Source organism: Chroicocephalus ridibundus, chromosome 16 (assembly GCF_963924245.1).
Source record: "Chroicocephalus ridibundus chromosome 16, bChrRid1.1, whole genome shotgun sequence".
Taxonomy (NCBI): Eukaryota; Metazoa; Chordata; class Aves; order Charadriiformes; family Laridae; genus Chroicocephalus; species Chroicocephalus ridibundus.
The window spans coordinates 7,881,102-7,904,764 of record NC_086299.1 but is presented as its reverse complement, the minus strand read 5'-3'; the positions used below and the strand labels follow the sequence as shown (position 1 = coordinate 7,904,764).

At 57.4% G+C, this 23,663-nt stretch overlaps 1 protein-coding gene across 5 annotated transcripts in view; it reads right to left on the bottom strand.

Annotated features, from left to right (window-relative positions):
- The window catches only part of AGRN (agrin), a 132,381-nt gene that overhangs the window by 47,317 nt on the left and 61,401 nt on the right, over positions 1–23,663 (bottom strand). For 4 of the 5 annotated variants that reach the window (XM_063353555.1, XM_063353556.1, XM_063353557.1 and 1 more), the window contains one exon: positions 19,227–19,274. In XM_063353555.1, the coding sequence (XP_063209625.1) occupies positions 19,227–19,274 (48 nt within the window). Of the gene's footprint in view, positions 1–19,226; positions 19,275–21,112; positions 22,646–23,663 lie in introns of those variants that run through there. The other variant, XM_063353558.1, reaches the window with a different exon arrangement.

The following is a 23,663-nucleotide window of genomic DNA, read 5'->3' as shown; positions in this document are numbered from 1 at the left end:
ACCAGTTCAGCATCTGAATTGCTAATGCAGTAGGAAATGGAATTCTTGGGTTGGAGGGAGGGAGAGGGAGAGGACAGGTGAGTCCAGACCCGGCGGTCTGCAGGTGACACAGCGAGAGATGCCAGAGCTTTCCGTCCATAGTTCTCCGCTCCCAACACGCGCCATCGGGCACGTCCCTACGCACCGGTGGCGCCTTGTCCCTGCGCTGTCCCTGTCCCGGCACCCACGGCCCCGCGGGCACCTCCTGCCGCCCCCAGCGCACCGTACCGCCCCGCGCTCTCCTACGCACACCGCATACGTTAGAAACGGAGACTGACCTACATAATGAGAGGAAGAGAAATCATAAAAGGCAAAATAAAATGCTCGACAGTGGCTCATTTACACTTCAATTCCCGGGCGTTTGCCTTTGACTGCCTTGAGATTTTTGAGCTCATATGCACAGCAACAATGCACCGCTAAGAGACTAATATCATCACATAAAAAAGAACTCTTTCTCTCCTGCCCAATATCTAAAAGCAATTCATCATTTTTATGAAGCGCTCTGGATAGTCTCTCCTGCTCTTTCCATTGCTGCTCTTTTTCTCTTTCTCTCTTTTTTATTTTTTTAAATGCAGATAAGCCCGCGGAGCTCTGAGTTTAGAGGTGTGCAAGCGAGGAATGTGAAATGCAGGACAAGCTGGGATTTATCCCGTCCCCCCCCACACTCACGACCCGAGGAGCAGGTCTGCGGAGCAAAAGTGGAACTGCGTTGTGTATCATCAGCTGCCAGTCGCCGGCGAGGCGGAGATGGAGCTGTCTTAGAGAGTGGGGAAAAAGGGACGGGGGGAAAGAAGGGACAGGCGGAAAGAAGGGACGGGGGGAAAGAAGGGATGGGGGGCGGAAAGAAGGGATGGGGGGCGGAAAGAAGGGACAGGATCTGGTGTGTGCATCAGATGCAGGATGCAGAGCCAGCTTGGAGTTCCATCAGGTGCCTGCTCATAGGCGAGGGGCGAGAGGTGCCCGTCTGCAGGCACTTGCCCTCAGGACAGGCCGGCCCAGGTTGAGCAGCACACTTGCAGATAGGGAAACCAAGGCGGGAAGCACGTCTAGGGTTTCAAAGTAGGTGACAGGGACAGCTCTCCCCTTTCTGGACCTCTTCTGTTCCTGTCTTTTGCCTCAGAATACGGCAAAGGAGCCTCACGCATCCAAGGTGAGGGTTTCCGAAGAGAACGGCCGCCCCACGGGTCTGGTCCCCCCCACACTGAGGGTTTCCAGTGGGACCCGATTCAGTAGCAAGCACCTCAAAAACCCTGTCCTAGGACCCCAGTTGCTATTTTTGGGTGCGTATCCCTTCCCATTCTGCCTTCAGCCCCTTGCCATCCATTCCTCCTCCCGAGCCCCCGCAGCAGCCAGCCTGCAAACCCGGCAGGGGGAAAAAAAAAAAAAACAAAACCAAAAACAAAAAAAAAACCAAAAAACCACAACAATTTTCCAGGACTGGACAGGACTTGAGAAGAAATTAAAACACTGCTCGTGGTTTTGACTCTTCTTCAAAGAAACTTTTAAAATCTTTCATTCAGATTTGGAGCCAAACTGGGTCTTGTCACCTTTTAAGTGATCCTCCCTGTAATTATTTTGCCCACAAAACAGATTTAGAATCTCTCAGCCTGAAGTGATTAAAGCAGCGGTAAATAACAAAAAGGCCACAAAGTATTATAAAGTTAATTGGGTCAAACCACATAAAGAAAAACTGATATTTTATCAGAAGTTTCAGTCTATCCTTGCCCCCAGAATCGTATTTCATAAACACATCAGGGACATAACAGGCCAACATGTGAGCAAAAGAGATGCTATAAAGGGTATTTATTTATGCCTTGTTCCGCATCAACCGAATGTTGTAAAAATGAGCTTTTACAGCTCCGGTGCTTGACAGACACCTTCCCACTCCCTGCCAACAAGCTCCATCCCCGGGAGAGAAGCTTTCCCACCACGGTGCCTCGGAGCTCATCCCGACTCCGGGGACGGCCCGGCTGCCCCGTGGATGCCCGGGCGGGACAGAGCACGGGGATATGGCACGGTGCACCCGCCAAACACCCCCCTACAGACAAGGACCCAACTTTCAGTGATCAGGCTGAGAAGCCGACAAAGCGAGAAAGAAAAATGCTTCAAACCAGAAACAAGTTGTGACAAGCAAATGGGTTGTTTAAGCTTCTTTCACTTCTGATCATCGCTGGTGCTACTGGTGGAGAAACCTATTTGTTCACAGCAGATGATTTTCAAAACTCACCCATCCGATGCTGCGATGCAGCTGGGTGATGCAAGCTCAGAACACCAACAAGAATAAAACAAAACACCTTAATTCCCCTGCCAGACCCAGGAGATGAAACGGGTTTATTACACCTGCTAAAATGACTCAACCCAACAAGCTCTGCTGCAAAGGATGAAATTCAGAGGGAGCTGCCTTCTTCCCCATCATCTCCCTCGATCTCTCTTTCTCTCTCTCTAATTTTACCTGGGAGGATGCAAGAAGCGTAACCGTCACTGACGCGGAAGGAATAAATGTTGGGAAATTAGAAGCAAAAAGAAGAGGCTATCAGCCCAGTCCCAGGGTACCCGGCACGGACCAAGCCTTCCCAGAGCCACTACAGACAGAACCGCCCTGCTGCGTCCGGCCAAGATACAACTAAGGGACCAGCTTTGCCTTCACGCTCCCGAGCTCGAGAGGAGACGGGGGCAGACAGGAGTGCAGAGACGGTTCTCTGGCAAGGAACCTGCCCACCCAACTGGGACAAGCACCAGAGACCAGGGGCACAGACAGGGACCGGGGCTCTGCCTGCCGTCCCTCTACTGACATCCGTACAACATCACCAGGATAGCGACCACACGTTTTCCTACCAGCATGCCTTCTACATCACCCAATAGACATGCCAGTGGCAGGGCTTGGTTGAGACCAAGCCCAAATCCTGCCTTATCCACAGCAACGCTGCAGCTGGAGGCTTTGGAGCCTTAGGCTCCAGCCTTAGCTGGAGAGATCTCCAGCCTTAGCTGGAGGCTGAGGATGGATACTGGAAGGCAGTGGTGAAGTAGAGTCAGTGTGAGCTTTCAACAGACGGAGCCCCCACTTGGGATGTCGGAGGCTGCAGCCTATTGTGCCGGTTCCCCGGTCGCAGAGGGGAGGTGGGATCTCTCAGTGCTTGTTCAGGACTGCGCGCTTCAAAACCGTCTACAAAGCCCACGGCGAGGCTGCGCAGCAAGGTCAGAGAGCAGGCTGGATCTAAAGCAAAGCACGGCTCCGGTTAAATCATCCCAGCGCGGCAGAGACCAGGCGCAGCAAGGCATCTGGCAAACAATGAGAGCTCCGCTTGTCTGGAGCAGAAAAAAGCTACAGCTAGGAGCTGACCTTTCCCAAACCTCCTGAGCCGCCGAAGATGAGGGAGAGAAACAGCTAAAGTGAGGTAGCCATACAACACTTGAGCAAGCCGCACAGAACAAAAGGGAGGGCTTGGGCTTATTGTAACCACGCTGAATACCAGCCAAGCCTCTCCATGTCTCTTGGCAGCACCGGAACAGAAATGGGATAATAAATAACAATAACAACAACAATGATAATAATAAAAAAAACAAAACGCGCGCTTGCTGGAGAGGAGGGGGAAAAGCAAGAGGTGTTGCTACAAATAATTCACAGCACCGTGCTTCCCACCACAACGGAGTCAGCGTGACTCCATGGGCGGACAGAGCAGTCTCCTCTCAGCCCCAGGCTGAGCCTGCAAAAGCAAGAAAGGCTTTTAGAAAAGATCAAGGGTAAGGGAAAGGCCTGAGCGGGTTCAAGAGCCTTGCTCCCGCTCAGCTATGCTACGTTCTGAGGCTCTACCTTGCATCCTCCAGTGACCACCTGGACCTTCAGGGTTGAACTAGACGATCTCCGAAGGTCCCTTCCAAACCCTGCCATTCTGTGATTCTGGATCAGGGCAAAGAGCACAAAGGATCGTTAACATGGGTTTCCTGTCCTCTGGCTAATTGGGGAAGGTGAGGGGCACACTGAAGCGCCGTGGCCTCTCCTCCAAAGAGCGCCGAGCAGAGGAAGGTCAGGGCACTGCCACAGCCTGGCGAACACGCAGCTGCATTCTCCAACAGGCCAGGGGAGCTCCCACCCGGCAAGAGCTGGAGCCATGGCTGGCCTCTGCCTGCCTGCCAGCTGCCTCCTGCCCCAGAGACGAGCAGATGGGGCACTGAACCATGCTACTGTGATATGGCAGGGGGCTGGACTTGATGATCTCCAGAGGTCCCTTCCAACCCCTACCATTCTGTGATTCTGTGGCGGCAGGACAAGGGGTAACGGGCACAAACTTGACCATGGGAAGTTCCATCCCAACATGAGGAGGAACTTCTTTGCTGTGAGGGTGGCAGAGCCCTGGCACAGGCTGCCCAGAGAGGTGGGGGAGTCTCCGTCTCTGGAGACATTCCAACCCCGCCTGGACGCGTTCCTGTGCCACCTGCTGTGGGTGACCCTGCTCTGGGACTAGATGATCTCCAGAGGTCCCTTCCAACCCCTACTCTTCTGTGATTCTGTGTCCCTTTACCTCACAACCACCTGCAAGGCAGACGCCGCCTGGCCCGGGGGCTCGCAGAGTGGGGTATTCATAAAAAAAACACCGGGGCGAGAGGGGTGACTCCTCCCAAAAGGCAGAGGAGCAGGCGCACCCACCAGACACGGCAACCAAGTGACAGAAGCCACCTACAGAAACACCTTCCCCAGCCCGCCAGTGCTTCTCTGGACTGATGCACAGGAGGCCAGCGTGGGATGCCTCCATCAGAGAACCACAGAGAAGAAAAGGGGAAAGGAGATGACAAACTGAGAGGAGCCTCTGGGAGTATATCTGGCAGCTGAAACTGGGGTGGGAAGAAGGAGAGTCAGGATTATAGAGTGCTTCTCACTGCAGTCTGGGCCCAGAGCTGCTGGCATTCATCAGAACTGAGCCACTCCTGCACAAAGAAGAACGATGTGAGCCGGCAATGTGCGCTCGCAGCCCAGAAACCCCCCGCACCCTGGGCTGCATCCCCAGCAGCGTGGGCAGCAGGGTGAGGGGGGAGATTCTGCCCCTCTGCTCCGCTCGGGGGAGACCCCCCTGCAGTGGGCCTGCAGGAAAGCTGGGGAGGGACGCTGGATCAGGGAGGGGAGACAGCACATAGGGTTTCACACTGAAAGAGGGGAGATTTAGAATAGATATTAAGGAAGAAATTCTCTCCTCTGAGGCTGGTGAACCCCTGGCCCAGGTTGCCCAGAGAAGCTGTGGCTGCCCCATCCCTGGAGGGGTTCAAGGCCAGGTTGGACGGGGCTTGGAGCAACCTGGGCTGGTGGGAGGTGTCCCTGCCCAGGGCAGGGGGTGGCACTGGATGGTCTTTAAGGTCCCTTCCAACTCTAACTATTCTACGATTCTATAACTACCCATTGCACCAGGTGTAATGACACCGGCTCAGATCCAAGCCTCCCACCCCATCCATGACACTTCCTCAGGCAGCCCCTAATTAGCACCAGGAAGGGAGCAGGATGCTTCATTACCAGGGAAGCCCCTGCCAAGGTTCAGCTCAGCATTTCCCCGAGCAGGCTGTGCGGGCACAGGTGGCTGGTACTCCACGAGTAGCTGCCAGGGCAGATGGCACCAGCTCCACCTCCTCACGTCCAACAGCGCCTGCAGATGCCCAAAACGGCTGGAAGGACAGCTGAGAATAGGACAGCTCCGCTGTGGCCAACAGGGAGGGCCAGAGCCACCACGAGAACGGCTAGAAGCCACTGAGGGTCCCCACATGCGGCTCCGCTCTGCAGAGAGATGTGGGAGCTGGCGTGAGGCAGCTCAGGAGAAGACTGCTGTTGAAGCAAAGGTCCTCCTTGAGCTGGGCCCAAGAGACTGGGCAAAATGAAGATGCTGCACAGCACCCACATGTATAGTTCCCCATCCCTGGAGGTGTTCAAGGCCAGGTTGGACGGGGCTTGGAGCAGCCTGGGCTGGTGGGAGGTGTCCCTGCCCAGGGCAGGGGGGTGGCACTGGGTGGTCTTTAAGGTCCCTTCCAACCCAAACCATTCTGTGATTCTATGATCCTGGAGCACTCCTGGCCCAGAGCTGGCAAGACTATTCTGCCAAGTGAGAGCCTGTGACAACACACGTATGCAAAGGGCTCTCTCTGTGCCTCAGCAACACCCTCTCTACCCCCACGGCTTCCACTGTGCCCCTCCGTCAGCCCCCTGCATCCTAAAAACCACAGCACCCAAGGCTTCGAGTTATGTGCTGCCCCCCCCAGCCTGGAGCCAGCACCCTCCACCTCTCTCCAGCTGCCAGGTGCGGCTACGCCACAACTTGCACTAAAAGCTCCCAAGAGAGCTCTTAGGTGAGCTTCTCAATCCATCCCAGCCTTCTTCCGAGTCTCCTGGCCCGGAGCAGTGAGGACAGGCAGCAGGGAGACGGCAGGCAGCTGCAGGCAGGGAGGGTGGAGAGCAGCTTCTGCTTCCAGCTTCACCTCCCCACCGAGTTCTGCACCTTGGTCCTCCCATTTACAACGAAAACGCAGATAATAATAATCACCAAACCCCCGACGTCAGTAGGTAAATAGCTCAATATATACTTGTAGGGCTTAATAACAAGCTGGCTTCCTCAAGTGCTTTGAGATCTCGAGGTGAAGAGCTCTATCTAATAAGCCCCAAGCATTCACATTAAAATGTTTCTCCAGCTTAATAACAATCATCATAAATGTAATGTCAAAATTGCTCTTTTCCACCATACATAAAAGAAAAAAAAAATATAAAATGCTACTGGAGCAGCTTGCTGATTACTTATTGCACCCTGCCAGGTTCTCTGCAGCACATGCCTGCCTGCCCCGCGTCCCCTGACGGTGCCCGGCCAGGCCACCAAGAGGGGCTCTGGTGGCCACATGGTTCCTCCCCCTAGAAGCTTTCTCCTCGGCAGGAATCCTGCCAAGGGAGGAGGAGGAAGAGGAGGAGGAGGAGGGCCCTGAACCCCCACAGAGGAGGGGGACGCTGGGAAAACGCGCGGGTGATTTCTGGCAGGTCCCCCCCTCCCCAGACCTGCCTGCTGAAGGCGGAACGCGCGTTCGCCCAGCCTGGACCCGCTCCAGTTCCCAGGGGGGTCCGTCCCTTCTCCAAACAGGCCGAGGAAAACAATCAGTAAAGCACAGCCGGAAACTTGATTACAGCTCGTGGGTGGGAGATAGAGGGTGGGATGTACCTGCTTTCATGGCTTAAAGTGTCTCCAGTGATGGGAAAGAGGTAGGAGCGAGGAAAGGCTAACAGTACATGACAGCCACGCTGCCGTGCTCCAGACAGACGGCACCATGAATCCCTGCAGCAAGGGCTGGAGGCGGAGATGGAGAGAGAAAGACACTTCCCAGGAAGGTCAGGGCAACCTGCACCTCTGAGGACCTACTGGTAGCTGAATCGCTGGCACTGGTTAGTCTTCTCCATAGGAAGAGCCTGAAATTAAAGAATGAGGGCGTCCGTGCCAAATGTGCAAGGCGGCTGCCTTTTAGTCTAAAGAAATTGGATTAAAAAACTCGCCCTCTCTGGCAAGTGGTGGGTGCTCCCCTGCTAAAGCCATTTAAAGCTCGGGAATACAAAGGGGAACTGGTTAGGCTGGGCGGCAGAGGGGAAAAGCTGTGATGCTCGAATACATCTTTTCAATCCCTAACGCACACTGACTAGCGCCGAGCTGACGTGCACCTCTGCGTCCCACCTACCACCGGTCCCCTACTTGGTCCCCAAGGATAGGGAGGTCACTAGTGGGCCATATTAGTGACTTGTCCTGTCCCAAACCCTGCCTCAGAGCAGTCGCTGTTAAATGACAGAATCATAGAATGGTTTGGGTTGGAAAGGACCTTGAAGATCTTCTAGTTCCAGCCCCCTGCCCTGGGCAGGGACACCACCCACCAGACCAGGCTGCTCAAAGCCCCATCCAGCCTGTCCTTGAACCCCTCCAGGGATGGGGCAGCCACAGCTTCTCTGGGCAAACATCTATGTTAGAGAGAAGCCACCATCATGGAGCAGGCACGAAGCCACTGAAATTGATGGATAGCGCCCACGGCCGCTGAGGACCCGCCATGGAGAACTCCTCAGCCAGAAGGCAAGAAGCACAAGCGAGGTAGTAGCAAGTACACGTAACAGCAAAGGACAAGGGTGTGTGCGCAATAAACGCCAGGGGCTAAAGTCCCTAATGGTAGATGCCCCATCCTGGAAACATTCAAGGCCAGGTTAGATGGAGCTCTGAGCAACCTGATCTAGTTGAAGATGTCCCTGCTCATTGCGGGGGGGTTGGAATAGATGACCTAGATGTCCCTGCCCATTGGACTAGATGCCCTTTAGAGGTCCCTTCCAAACCAAACTAGTCTATGATTCTATGAGGTCAAGCCTTCCTTCTGGAGCAGGGGCAAGGCCCCACCATGACACCCTACGCAAGCCCGCCCTGCTGCCATCCAACATGGAAAGCCAGCTCTGGTGCAAAAGGCAGGGGAAGGACGGAAAGAGGAGGGCAGAGCTGCTTTCGGGGTTCCCTTGTGCCGAAAGGGCAGAGGGAAACACCGGGGATGGAGCCGCATGTGTGTCTCAGGCCGGCATTAATTCTGCATGAGCGCGAGGCGCCCGTTGCCATGGCGACGGGTTAGGCCGGCGCTCCAGCCCAGCCTCTCGCCTGTGCACATCTACTCCTCTCGGCAGGCCCACCCTCCCTGCCATCAATGTTAATTGCATCAGCCAGGGCCTGCTCGGCGAGGGAGAAGAAGCCGCCTGCCCCGCTTGAAGGCTTCCGCCATGGGGCTGGGAGAGCCAGACACGGGCACCGGCAGCGTCCACCCCGCAGCCCTGGCTAAACACCGCTTGGCACCTCCAAAGGGATGGTGAATGGCAGGTGTCCACCATCTGGTTTGGATCATAGAATCGTAGAAAGTTCAGATTGGAAGGGACCTTAAAGATCATCCAGTGCCACCCCCTGCCCTGGGCAGGGACACCTCCCACCAGCCCAGGTTGCTCCAAGCCCCGTCCAACCTGGCCTTGAACCCCTCCAGGGATGGGGCAGCCACAGCTTCTCTGGGCAACCTGGGCCAGGGGCTCACCACCCTCACAGCAAACAATTTCTTCCTGATATCTCATCTAAATCTCCCCTCCTTCAGTTTGAAACCGTTACCCCTCATCCTATCATTACATTCCCTGATCCAGAGTCCCTCCCCATCCTTCCTGTAGGCCCCTTCAGGGACTGGAAGGGGCTCTGAGGTCTCCCCGGAGCCTTCTCTTCTCCAGGCTGAACCCCCCCAGCTCTCTCAGCCTGTCCTCACAGCAGAGGGGCTCCAGCCCTTGGATCATCTCTCTGGCCTCCTCTGGCCCCACTCCAACAGGTCCACGTCCTTCTTGTGCTGAGGGCTCCAGAGCTGGACACAGTACTGCAGGTGGGGTCTCAGCAGAGCAGAGCAGAGGGGCAGAATCACCTCCCTCGACCTGCTGGCCACGCTTCTTTTGATGCAGCCCAGGATGTGGTTGGCTTTCTGGGCTGCAAGAGCACATTCTGATGACGCGTTCTAAGGATGGAAGGACCTTAACAAACTGAAAGAATGGTCCACCATCCAGTTTGGGAGCCTCTGTGATGCTCTCAGCTCTCCATGGATCTTACTTGCACAGATACCTGGGAAACCAGGTATCTTCTCCTAAGACCGCGGTGTGGTAGTTCAGCCCCACAAACACACCCTGTGCTCCTGTGTCACAGGGGAAGCCCAAAAACATGGTCATCACCAACCACATCCTTAAAAGCCCAGCTGCCTGAAAAGACTCTTCACTTCTAAAAGCCACCACGACTGAAATCTAACCCGCGAGCAGCAGAGGGGTCAGCACTGGAGGGATAACACCGGCGACACGGGCAGCACGGGCCAAGACAGACAAAGGAGGAGCAGGAGAGACACCGGAACAGGTTGCCCAGAGAGGTGGGGGAGGCCCCATCCCTGGAGACATTCAAGGCCAGGCTGGATGAGGCTCTGAGCAACCTGATCTAGTTACAGATGTCCCTGCTGACTGCAGGGGGGTGGGACGAGATGGCCTTTAGAGGTCCCTTCCAACCCAACACAGTCTATGATTCTATGAGAGCTGACTACACGGTCCATAATTGGGGGTCAGGAAGGGCGGGCAGCAAGATAAAAAGTTGATCAGTTGGAAGATCTAAAAGCAAAATCATGTGCTGGAGGCAGAGAGATGGCAGTGAGCAAGGCGATGGCGGTGCCAGGGGCGGGCAGGGCAGGGCGGAGAGGGGAGGAGTTGAAAGGATCTGTGTTCTTGGGTCTAAAACATCAAAGTCAGTCTTGCAAACCAAACATCATCTCAACAGACTCTCTCATTAATCTGTCATGAGCTCCCCCCACGAGAGCGGCCCTGAGCAGACTGTCGTGGCTCCTGATCACTGGAAGAATTCATCAACCTCCATCGGAGAGAGGAGCAGTTTGGAACCAGAAGGAACCAGAGTTTGCTCCAGAAGGGATGGGAGGGAGAAGCCAGCCTCGGCTGCAGGCTCCCGACGCCCTGCCTGCCCACCCCAGCGCACCCAGACCCCCCCCCAGGCCTGCCCACCCCAGCGCACCCAGACCCCCCCCCAGGCCTGCCCACCCCAGCGCACCCAGACCCCCCCCCCCGGCCTCGCCAAAAGCAGGAGTCTGCCCTGAGGAGCCACGCCGCAGCTAAACCCCCAAAGGTCAGCGCACACAAAGAAGGCGCCCAGATGGGACGGCAGCCTGTAACATAGCCCACGCGAGGGAGGGAGGGAGGGAGGCAAGGGCAAGGAAACAAAAAATAAATACCTGGATGGTTTTAACCTGCTCCCACCTGCCTGCGGAGGCCACGTTCTGCGAAAGGGAGTGTTTACAAATCAGGGAGATTAGAGAGCTCAGCAAGGGAAGGTGGGCTGCCGCAGGCTCTGGGTGCCTGGAGGGAAAGAAGGCTGGTCCAAAGCAGGTCCAAAGCCAGCACTCAGCTGCACTGTCAGCAAAGCCAGCACGTTGTCCTTCGCCCACCTTTCCCAGGCCACCGGCAGAAGTCTGAAAGGTCTTTCTGAAAGGTCTACTCACGCTCTTAGCGAGGAGCTTGCTCCTGGCCCTGGCATCTCAGCCAGCTTCACACCTCCTGCTCTGCTTTGCTCTCCCTCTGCCCTTCATATGAAGTACGAAACGCAGCGACTCCATCCCTAAGCCCCAGGTCTAAGCCCGGCCTCCCCTTGGCTGCATCCTGCATCCCACCACACAACAGCGAGACTCCGCGTGTCACTGGGACCTGGAGCCACGTTCCTCCAAAACCAGCGCGCACTTGGCAAGAAATCCTCGGCATCAGGCAGTATTTGCAGTGGGCTAACGCGGGAGCTGGTAGCGATGCACTAGCTCTCTCTGAAGGGTATCGCGCACCACCTTCAGCATGGCACGGCCAAGGGGAAGAGAAGACAAAGCAAGACAAATGCTGTTGCTTTGTCACAACGCTCCGAGACTAAACGCCAGAAGGATAGTCCTGGGAGACGAGAGGCAGAGAGGTGTGGAGAGAGGTAAGCTTGGGGATCCGCAACCTTCGCGAGGACCCGATACAGGGGAAAACAGCAACACCTTCGCAGTTCTCCCATCTACTCCTCCTCTAACACTTAAGCCACGTAACATGAAAGTGCATAAATTGATCCCCAGGAGAAAGCTCAAACCTCACTGTAAATGGAGAAGAAAATGCTCTCAAGAGATCAAAAGTGGTGTCTAATAACTGCTGCTACCTTATCTACCGCTCGGCTTTTGAAGAGCTATGTTTAGCATCTCTGCTCTCTCCAGAGCAACCCTGAAGCAGTCGGAGCTGCTCGGGCTGTAGTGCGCTCTGCCGCGGTGCTCGGGGTGCAAAACCCAGGCGGGGAAACAGTGGCTCCCGCTGCGGCAGCGGGCAGGAAAGCCAGGCTGGGCCGCGGGCCGAGCGCACGGGGATGACGCTCCACAAGCAGATCCCAGTCCTGGCTCCCGACCTGTTGCCTCACTGCCATAGGATGTGAATAGAAGTAAAGAAAAAAAAAAGGAAGGGGAAGCCAAAGATGGAACCACGGTGATTTCACTGCTGGACCCCCTGGGCCAGCAAAGGCACGGATGGCTTCTCCCTGGAAGCACAAATTGCCCAGGAGCCCGAGGCAAACAGAAGAGCATCCCGGGTCGCCCCCTGCCCGTGCTGTGGGAGCGAGTGCCGTACCGGCAGCACAGGAGGTCCATGTTTCAGTCCGTGCTGCAGCAAAGCTCCTCGTAGAGGAGGAGCAGGCACTATGTAATTAAAAGTGAGCAGCTGCTGAGAAGCTCGGTATAGAAATTTCACCTTGCGCAGGGAGAGTGATTTCTTTTTTTTTCCTGTTCCGTGATGTGTAACAAGACTCCCCGCCATGCTCCGATGCTCCGAGTCCCTCCTCGCTCAGCAACACCAGCCTTGGCCGCTGGCTGGCACAGCCAGAAGCGCAGAAACACCTCCACCGCTCACGCCGCTGGAGAATCTGCCTGTCTGCCTGGGCTACCCCAGTGCCACGCGGCCGGGCACAAACCTCTCCCTGCTCCCCATCACGCCTCTCCGCAGGTAGCCCTGGCAAAGGAGTCATTCCTCAGCGTAACGGGGCTTGGGAGGGGAATACTGGCAGCACAATCAAGCAGGCGAGCGCCTCCATGGAGCCATTGTGGTCCTGGGGCAGCCCCAAACACACTCCATGGAGCATCCCTTCCCCACACGCGCCTGTTCCACCTCTCCACACAGAGAGGAGAGGCGATGGCAACCCAGCAGCCGCTGTGGACCTGCAAAGCTTAACGTCAACCCCGTTGTCCCACAGCGTTTGTCACGTGGGGAGCTGACACAGAGAGGGGACACCACGGCCCGAGGCCATAGAGAGACGGATTACTGCCGGAGGAGGTCTCTTTCCCCGCTCCTGCTGCCACAAATCTGCTCCCGACATTTCAAACCGCAGGTGCGGGAGAGGGCGGGGGCCGGGAAAAGCATGGGTGCGAAAGGAGGAGAGCGTGGGTGGTCAGAAAAAGACCAAGGGCTGCGAAACGCATCTGTGGGCAGCCAAAAAAAAAAAAAAAAAAGACGTGTTCTGCAACACCTTCCCCTTCTACTAACTGAAATCAGCCCCGCTACGAAGCTCTGCGCTGTGAATTCATTTTGCGGCATCCAAGTCTTATATTGGCTTGTGTCAAAAGAGAAATAGGCTGGGATTAGCAGCCAAAGCCAGCAGGGTGTTCCAGTACTGCCACGCACAAAGGGAACGAAATTGAAGAGCTTGTGGTTTATTTTAAGTTATATTTTCATGGCTCTCTTCCCAGGGCAGCCGAGTGTCCCCTCCCCTGTCCCCCTGAGCAGGTGCAGAGAGCCACCTGGCTCCTTCGAGACACTAAAAACCCAAGGCTGCCTCCCAGTATTCCCTCCAACGAGGACTGGAGGAGGAAGGAAGGGCTCAGCGTGGATTTGGCAGCAGGAGGAGGGTACGCCAGCACAAGCCTCCCCGGCCCTCTCGCTGCCATCGCGCTGCGAGGTTTAATTTCAGGGCTGCGGGACGGCTGCGGGCAGCACGAGTCCCCGGGCCAGGGAGGTAAGCCCCCCACGTGACTTCTAAGCCCAAGACAATTCTTTCCTCCTCATTACATCCGTGCCAATAGGTTACCGGCCAGAGGAAGCTGGGATAGCTTCCATAATCCTTCCATAATCAGAATTATGGGATGTTAATTAAAACCGATCAAATAAAAGGAATCTTTTCCTGGTGAAGTTCTCAAACAGCAGGAGCACGAGCAGGACCAGGCAGTGCTCTGTGTTGAAGGGCACCGTAGCCCAGTAAAGCATCTCCCCACACATCACCTCCCCGTGCCCGGGCATCCCCTCCCCGTGCATCCCCTCCTCAGTTGCCAACGCACCCAGAGAGAGGGCTGGAAGAGAGCGGAGAGGTCGTGAAACGCCACTTCCCAACACCACCCGTGCAGAACGGTCCCCTTTGCAGGGCGGCAAGGCACACGCAGCCTCCAGGCTCCCTTGCTGCCCCAGCACAGCCAAGGTAACACCCAATCTGCCCAAATTTATCGAGTCATCTACGGGTGGGGAGTATTTCCTAACACCCCCCCGGCACAGATCAGATGCTCCGTAACGTGCAACACCGTTTGCACCCAAGGAAGGCAGAGACGGCCACCAGCAAGGATGCGGGGAACCAGTCGTCACAATGCTGCAGGTGGCTGTCTCTCAATCCATGGGGAAGGGACGCTGGCTGGAGACGGAGGCGCTGGAGGAAAAAGGGAGCTGGACCTGATGAGACAAAGCCATAACAGGGTGCTGAAGAGAGGGCATCCAGCAGGCACGTGAAAGACAACGCACCGGACTAAGAGCATCAGCGGATTAATCCGCTAACTGATTTCCTAGGCGGACGTGAAAAGCCACCTGCACCAGCGTTTTCTCTGCCCAACACCACGCCCGGCCCAGTGCTGCAAACCCTGTATTTATGGGGCTGCCAGGCACAAGAAAGCGTTTTTCCAATATTTAATTTCTCAGATGTCCTCATCTCGTGCATCAACGCTGCTTTTACGCGGCCATAAATAAAGCGTTTAGCGCTGCTCCCTTGGCCTGGTGCAACGGGTTGGGCCAGCATCCCTCTATCCACGCTTCCCAAAAGGAAATGGGTGTCCAGCCCTCTCAGCCTTCTCGGATGTTTCCAAACCCAGCGGAGACAGGACCCACAGCTGGCTGGTGCCATTAACACATCTGCAAAGGCACACAGATGCCAGCGAAAGGGCTGTTTCCCCCCACCCTAGTGAGCTATCCCGACTCTCCCCCTCCATGAGGGATGCTTGCTCGAGACAGGCTGGAGCAAGATGGAGCTCTGAGATTAGGATGCACTCCAGAAAGCTGCTGGGACCAGCAAGAAACCCAAACTGGTGATAGCATCACGGGTGGAAGGCACTGCCCGGACCCTGCCAAGGAGGCCCTAGCCTCAGTTTACCCAGCGTTGCTCTGCTTTTGGCCCCAGGGAACAGGAGGAGATTAACCTGCACCAGGAACGGGAGGGCAGTGTGCGTGCAGGCACGGTGAGAGCCAAAACTGCCACCAGCGAGGCAAAGCCCTGCTCTCCTCACGCGAAAAGGACAGCTTTGTGTCCTGCTGGCTGCTCTTTGGAGCTGCTGCTGTTTGGCCGTGCCATCGTGCTCCACGTGGACCTCGCTGACAAGTACCCCAGCCGAGAAGGCTTCCCGCACCCCTGCGGAGCGCCCGGAGGGGAGGATGAGGGTGGCAAGAAGAGAGGGATGACAGGGAGCGGACCCCGAGAGCCCCATGTCTCATCCCACTGATCCACCTGAGCAGCCAGCCCAGCCCTTGCCGGCTCCGAGAGGGCTCATTGTTCTCCTCGCCCTCCCCAGAGCAAACAGCAAAACCAACCTCGCCCCCCGCACGAGGGATGCTGCAAACAAACAGAAACCAAACCTCCCATCACAGAGGCTGCGAGAACAAGGGGAAGGGAGGAGGTACCCTCCAAATCCTCCCCCCCCACCACCACCACCATCATTTCTTTCCCCCCCAGGGGATGCGGGGAAGGCTCGGCCCACCCTGTTTGCCCCCCGCACCGCAGCTGCCAGAGCGCTGCTGCCCTGGGCGGGGGGGGCTGCAGCTGAGCCAACAGCCGCCCCCTCCCCACCTCCCCACGCAGACACTCCCCAGGCTCCTGCCTCCCGCTGAGGAGAAAGGAGAAGAATTAGCCAGCTTGGATGATGCCGCGGGCCAGTCCCTCAGGTGGGGAAAAGGCAAGAGCCTTCCTGGAGCACTGCGTTGAAGAAAGCCAGGCTCAAGACCTTAAGAGAGCTTAACAAGCCCCCGCCCAGCTGTGGGAGATTTGGGAGCAAGCAGCGAGTCAACAGCATTAACAGCCTTATTTCAAAACCAAGCAGGGACCACGCTGTAAATCGATGCGTGGCTGAAGAGTTTTCTAGGTTTGAAATCGGTATTAGAAGAAAAGGAAGAGATAAATAGCACACGAGCGCTAATTACAGACACCTCCCCGCTGGCTGGTGAAGTCTTTCACCTCCAGCAGCACCACAGCACCCGGGAGCGGTGGTGGCTGCAGCACCTTTTGTGCCACGCAGGACAGGGTCTTTGCAGAAGAGATGCCCAAAGTGTGGGAAGCCACTTCCTTCAGACGAAAACTGAGGTCTGACATTGCCAGAGGAGACGATGATTTCTGTCCCAGCTTTGCACCACCGTTTGGAAAGGGAGAGAACCACAGCAAACCTTCTAGCAGGAGGGTTTCCAGATAGAAATACCAAGTTGCAGATCCTCAGCTGGTACCGGTGGGCAGAGATCTGTTGGCTCCCGGCACAGGCTGCCAGCTGATAGCAACCCGCTGCTCACCACAGAGCTACAGACTGGTAGAAGATGAGGATCTGGCCCAGAAGATAAATTGGTGACAATCCTCAGGGAGCCCAGCTGGAGAAGAAGCAGTTGAAGGGTCCGGCTGTGCTCGATGCTGGCACTGTCACACTCTTGAGCTGGAGCACAGCCCCTACCCCAGAGCACTCACTGCTTGCTGACACCCACCAAATCCTCGCCCACCACCTTTGTCACACCACCAGGTACCGCCTGGGGAAGGGACACGGTGTGGCGAGGCAGAGACTGTCCCCTGCCTGTCCCTCTCAGATGCAGCTGGTTAAGGGAAGGGAGGTGGGTCTGGAGGGTCCCCAACCAGCCCTCCCCAAACAGCCCAGTTGGACAGCCAGGCACAGCTCCCACTGGCGCAACACCTTGTCCCACCAAAGCCACCCTCGAGAGGAAGCCTGGGACAGGAGAGCCATGGCCCTCACCCAGCAAACCTCAGCCACATCTCAGCAGTTTACAAGTTCAAGCACTGTCTATACACAGGACCGTGTCTCCAAGCCAGCCCAGGTGATGAACGCTGCCAGTCCCTCCAGTGCAGCAGAAGCAGCGGGGACCAGCACCTTCACCCCAGAGGGAACCTCTTCCCCCTGCTCCCCTCTGCCCAGAAACGCTTCCCAAAGACAACACGAGCCATTTGCACCGTGTTAGACTTGCAAAAGGAGGTGCCTCCTTTGGCAGCCCACCAAGGGTGGTAGTTTTCCATCTCCTGTGGGGACCAGAGATCTTTTGGAGTATGTCATCTGGATGGGCTGGGCTGCTAATATTTTGGAGCCCTAAGCTAGGAGTTACACCTACGTTCGTTTTTATTTTTGCCTTTAGATGTCTTCTCTGGTCCAATTATAGATTAATCACATTTTATCTAGCATCCGTTTCTCCCCCGCCTCCTTCCCCACCCCCATCAGAGAAGGAAAGAAAGAAAGAAACAAACGTGTTATTAATTGGCTGCTGTTTTCTGCTGGGTTCTTATCTGTGCACGTGAAACTAGGGAGGCTGGGGAAGGTGACTGAACAGCCTGCCAGCAGAAAACAGGGCATTTTAAGCCTGATTTTCAGAGAAAACAAAGCTCCTATGATGAGATTATCTGAGCATGTGCTTGCCTGCCTGCATCCACCAGCCTTTATAGCCAATGACTGATAATAGCATGGCCTCAAAACCCAAAGTTCCTACAGGTCTGTGAAACTGGAAGGCTTTAGTAAGCCCAGAGAAAAGGCGCGAGGCGCTGGTGAGTCCACTGCCCGTCAGACACCAGGGAATCCATCAGTGTGAGCCACAGGTCCCGGGAAAATGCAAGTCTATAGGAAACCCACGTGCCGTCCCACCCGCTCCGCCAGGGAAGGACTAATAACTGTGGAAAAGGACGAGGAAAGCACCATACTGCCTCACGACTGGCAAGGTCAAAATCTGGAGATGGGGAAGGAATTGTTAGGAGACCCCAGAAGCAGAAACCTGCGGGACCCAAACAAGGATGGGTGAGGAAGGAGGGCTGCGTCACAGTCCCCCAGAATTTACACCCCCTTTTTGGCAAGGGCAGTGGAGATAGCTGATGTCCAGCTGAATACCAACTTCCATTTTACTCTTGATGCTGACAAGGCTAAAACCTCTTGCCAGCTGGAGCACCAGCCCAACAGAATTTTTTTGGTAGCATTTATATAGCATTAGCAGCTATCGATCCAAGCCTGGATGGGCTGGGATGATTCAACTTTGGCTGCACAGCAGAAGCAGCAATTTAATGAAGCGCCAACACCATCTCAGCAACCTCTGCTAGCCTCAAAACTCACCTCTCCCTGAGCTGCCCACCCCACGTCCCACGTACTTGTGCTGGAGAGATTCCTACCTGCTTTGGGCCCATTTCACCTCCTGCTGCCGAGAGCCAGCACAACCCACTCCGGTCCTTTCCCAGCAAGACCAAGACCCGCTAAGGCCACAGAGAGCCCCAGGGAAACGTCACATCTCCATCACTTCCCTGAATAAGTGTCCTGCTTGGCCTACGCCTGCTCTCAGGGCAGGGGGGACGTCTGCTGCCCAGGCCACGGCGAGATGCAGTCTCCAGCTCCAGGTTCCAGAAGCTGAAACTGGTCACCTCCCTCATTGTCCTCCTCTAGGTTGCTCTGATGCTACATCAGAAAAAAAAAGGAGGGACCAAGGGAGGCAGAACCCCATTGCTGGCTATTTCCTCATGCTAACAGCCCATCATGGTCCTTCCCTCACCTGAGACTGCCACATACCATGGGCACACGTGACATTTGCTTTTTATTTTTCCCCTCTGTGCTCACAGAGCAGCAAAGCCTTTCTGCACCTCCTTCTGCCTCCCCCCTCCTTTTGCCAACATCCAGGAAGACACTCAGGTGGCAAACATAGAATAGCCGCTGGATTCGACACTGCTGCTTTTAAGGATTAAGGTCCCTTTCTCCAGTCCCTTCCCTTCCATGGCATCAGCAGATGAACCAGTAAAGCTCTGCAAACCGCTGGAGCACATGGAAGATCCCATCTCCCTTCCCAGCCCTTCCCCACCTCCACCACAGCCACCCAGGAAATCCTCTGCTGTTAAAGGGCTTATGTGCCTCCCAGGGAGCAACAGGGAGAGTGGCTCTGCCCTCCCTCCTCACTCCGGAGGGCATCCCTGCATCCCCAGGGCAGGGGAGAGGGCACGAGTGAGCTGCAGGACTGCCCCGGGCACCGAGAGCCGCCAGTCAGCGGCAAAATAGATCACTGGGTCAGGAGCGCATCCAGCATCAGCTGCAGGGAGCACGAGAGGCTCGGGCCATTTGCTCTCAAGTGCATCCCGAGCACAAGACCCAAGCGACGGTGTACTTACCATCTCGCGGCGTCGGCGGCGTCTGGGTAAAATAACTATTGGGCTTGTCTGCAAAGAAACAAAAAACACAGGGCTATCAGCAGTTCCCTTTTGCAAGCTCTCCCTCCTCTTCCCCCCCAGACCTCTGTCCGCAGCTCCCCAGCAGTTTTCGGGACAGCATTTAATTCCTTCAGCACACATGCCCTGCACAAACAGGCACCCAGGGAGCGCCCGGGAGGTCCTGGAGCCAGAAGGGAGCAGCAGGAACAGGAGCCAGGAGCCCCAGCTCACCCCCTTGTATCGATGGAACATCTCCGGCTTGGGATCTGGCAGCAGCCCTCTTCTGCCTGGCCGGGCTGGGGCTTGCCTCAGCCCCTTGCGTGCCATTTCACGGGGGCCGCGTACCCCTCTCACACGTGCACGCGCCCGACCTGGGCACTGTCTCACCAAGTCATTTGGGTTGAGCAGGACAGCAGCAGGGAACGCTGCAGGCTCCAAGGCGAGAAGGTATCGGTGGGAGTAAGGGGTGTGGGGGGGGGGGCAGCAGAAGATGAAACCTCCCATACGGACATGACCCAGAACAAGGTGGCACAGCCTTGCCACCAGCCAGCCCTCTACATTTGGGTAACCTCTGATTAAGCTGGGGGGGGGGCAAGAAGAGTTCCACTCAAGCATGTTGGCTCCACAGAGCCTGCCATTCTGGGTGGGAAACACCCGAAAGTCAGCGTCAAGCTGTGCTCTGCTCTCTATTAAGTGACGTGCCCAGGGGCAGCAAAGCCAGGCTGTGGCAGAGGACACACCGCTCCTTACTGGCCAAGCTCTTTCCCTCCCATCGCCTGGGCGCTGCTCCTGCCGCTGCTTTTTAAATGCATTCGTGTATTTTACGGTTTTACACAGCTTTTTCCTAACCACACCCCCCCACACACACACCCCCCCCATGGGAAACAGCCCATCCCAAAGCTAGGCTGGAGGATTTGCCTGCCCTCTAAAGGTTTTTCTCACAGCTGGTGTTTGACACCTGCCAGCATCCAGGAGGTCAAAGACACCGCTGCACGATGGAGTCCTCCTCCATGGGCTGTGCCTAGAGCAAGCCAGGCGTTGGGAGGGTGAGCACCTGGGCAAGGATGAGGCAAGAGAGCCCAGAGCAGCCGGCGATACGTGGATGTGCCCACACCCAAGCGTGCGATCTACGCAGCCACCCCAGGGACCAGACCAACAGCCTAAGCTCGGGGAAAACTCCCTCTTGCCCAGCCCTCCGCTGATTCTTCACAGCGGGAGAGGGTATAGAAAGCAGGGACCCTGGACCAGCCTAAGAGACGCATCTCCCACCCATCACCTATAGTGATGGGGACACGGGGGTTCAGCAGCTCGTAACAAGGGAGCAGCAGAAGCCCCTGGCCAGGGCAGGACTCACAGGAGCCCATCTTCTGCCCCTCACCCCCCAAAACAGCCCTGCTGAGATCCCCACCTCGCAAAAAGACTGACTGCATTCCCCCACCACCACCCAGGAACATCACCCACGCTCAGACCTCAAGGAGCAGGTTGGGAGACGCAGCGTTTCGGGAGGGGAACGGGATACGGGACACAGAGGGTGCTGGCGCAGCTGCGAGCACGAGCGCACCGTGCACGGTGGGGAGCTGGAGCCCACGCACACCCGCCTTCGCAGCTCTGCTGTTCTGGGCCAGCACCATCTCAGGGAAAAGTGGGGCAGGGAAAAAAGCTGTCGCCTCCCCAGCTTCTCCCCAGACAGCAGAAGGCATGCGATGAGCGCCTGGGAGCAGAATGAAACCCAAGCTAAGGCTGGCAGCGCTGGGAGGGCTGTCCCCACGCCGGAGCCCCCGTACGTCGTCTGACCTAACCCCTGCCTCTCCCTCCCCTGCTCCTCCCACGCGCCCAGGGACACCTACAGTTGTTGAGGAAGAGCAGGACGGCAAATCCCAGCGTCGAGGTGGCCAGGAGGATGAGGCAGATGTTGCACGGGATCATGAAATACCGCACCACCAAGGAGACCTTGTGCTGGTACATCCGGTCCCGCTCCAAGGCCCCCGGCGCCATGGGGTACTGGCAAGCCGTCATGCTCGGCCGTCACGCTGCAGGCCAAAGCTCAACCCGCCACCAACCCATCCAAGGCAGAGCAGCCACAAGGCTCACATGGATCCTTCTTCCCCCCCCTCCCCGGTCGTCTTCGATAGCCACAGGATTTAAGTTTTCCCAGAGGTTCCCATCCCCTGCTCACAGGAGGGCAGGGCGGGCCAGGAGCACCTTCAGGAGCAAGAGTTTGTCCCCACATCTGCCATCTCAGAGGCACAGCCGAGGGGTCAGGTCCAAGCCCGCTCCAAAAAGACACCCGCGGTCCTGTGCTCAGCAATCCCTCTTCCAGCCCGGGAGGTCTCAAATCCACACCTGCCCGCAGAAAGCAAACTAAACAACCCCAGGCGAAAGTGCTGGGAGCTCAAGTTCTGCGGCCAAGCCCACTGGGATGGGAAGAAGCCGCTACCAGTGCGGGAACAGCACCGGCACCAACATGCGCCGGCTCCCAAGAGCAGGGCTGGGACAGAGACGGCGTGAGGGGTGCCGGCATGGGACCCCTCGGAGCCTTGGCAACATCCGTATCCTCTTGGCAGGGATGGGAGGGAAGGTCTCGCCACCCCGGCAGCGTGCGGCTGCCTCTCAGCTCCCCGTTCAGGCTCCGCACCGCCCTTGCTCCAGCAACGCTGAGCTTCCTCCGCTGTCCACACGTCTCCTCCGGGGCAGGCAATTCCACACTCAGCGGCTTCTGACCCTCCGGGGCAGCTCCTCGCAGCCGGGAGCAGCCCAAGGGTGCCGCTCAGTTATCCCACCCCCCGGGTGAAGGCAGGCGCTCCCCCTTCCACGCCGGGGCTCCTTTCACAGCCGCCGCACATCCATCCCCGCTCGCCTCCGCTTTCCTCCAGGGCAGCTGATGCACAGCGTTCCGCCGCCGTCGCCCCTCCTTCGGCAAACCGGGAGCCAGCTCTCCGGTACCCACCAAACCCTCCGGTGAGCAAGAAGGGACGGCAGCCCGGCTTCTCCTCCTCGGCAGGCTGCCGCCTCGTAAACCTCGCCGGCGGAGAGCAACGCTGCCCAGCGCGGGGACCGTCGCCACCACGGCTGGGACAGGCCAGGTCCCCTCCTCACGCCGCTGTGACATGCCAGTCCTTCCCGGAGAGGTTCCAGCTCCCGGCGGAGCCCGGCATGGAGAAGCGTGATAGCGATGGTGATAGTGATGGTGATAGCGACGGGAGCGGCAGCCGCCCTGGGTGGGTGGGTGGGTGGATGGGTGGGTGGATGGGTGGGGGTGCAGAGCGAGCTCGGAGACCTGAATTCCAGCGCCCGAGGATGGCCCCACGCGCGATGAAAGGGCCACGCAGCACCAGACAAGGGAGCCAAGGAGGAAAGAAGCCCGAGCCCCAGCGCCCGCCCCACGCCCTCAAGTTTCCCCGCCCGCTCCACTGCCCCGCGGGGGCCGGCGTTGGGTCCCCCCCCTTCCCTCCCTCCCTCCCTCCCTCCGCCGGCTGCGGGCTCCGACCCCCGGCAAACTGGGGAGGGGGGGGGGAGCCAGCCCCTCCCGAGCGCTCCGACGGCCAACAAAGGGGAGGCGAAGGCGAACGGGGCGGCGCGGTTGAAGACAAAGAGCAGGAGGCGGCGGGGTCGCGCTGCCCCGGCTTCCCCGGGGGCGATGGGGGGGGGGGGGGGGGTATGGAGGGGGGGATGTGGGGGGGTGGAAGCCCCTCTCCCCGCCCGGCCAGCCCATTCGCCCACTCGAGATGCTGAGAGGCGGAGAAAGTCCTCACGCCTTCCCCAGCATCGCTCCCGAGACCCCCAGGGAGAGCCACAGAGCCAGGCAAAGAGCAGGAGCAGCCCCTAGTTATTATTTCCTAGGACGTTTATTCCAGAGGGAGGGAAGCACACCTGCACGCCCCAGCACGCCCTGAGTAGCCCCAACACAAATACCCGGGCAGCAGGACCAGGAACCCACTGCGTGCCCCGGATCCCAGCTGGACCAAGGGAGAAAAGAGGTGCTGGGACACAGATGCACCATCAAGCTGTGCTGCTCCCTTCCTTCCCTAACCCGGGTATTCCTGCCCTTGGGAAGCCAGAAGTCTCTGGTCACCACTTTCCTTGGGCAGGATGCTGCCAGCAAGGACAAGGAAAGCTGCCAAGAGCAGAGCTGGGCTGAAAGCTAGAAGGAGGTCAGGGCCAAGAGCCAGATTTCTTAAGTGAAGGTCCAACAACAGGGCGAGAGCAAAGAGCCCTGCTACAGCCCGAGCACTCCCAAAGGCAGCGATATCTCGATATCTGGTGCCCACAAGACAAGCCCAGGCTGCCAGAACCTCCACTCCATAACTTGCTCCCCACGGCATCTCTCCAGGCTGAAGCCCCGTCTCCGGTGAGACGGCATCCCTGGCAAAAGCCACAGCTCCCCGGCAAGCTGTTGCC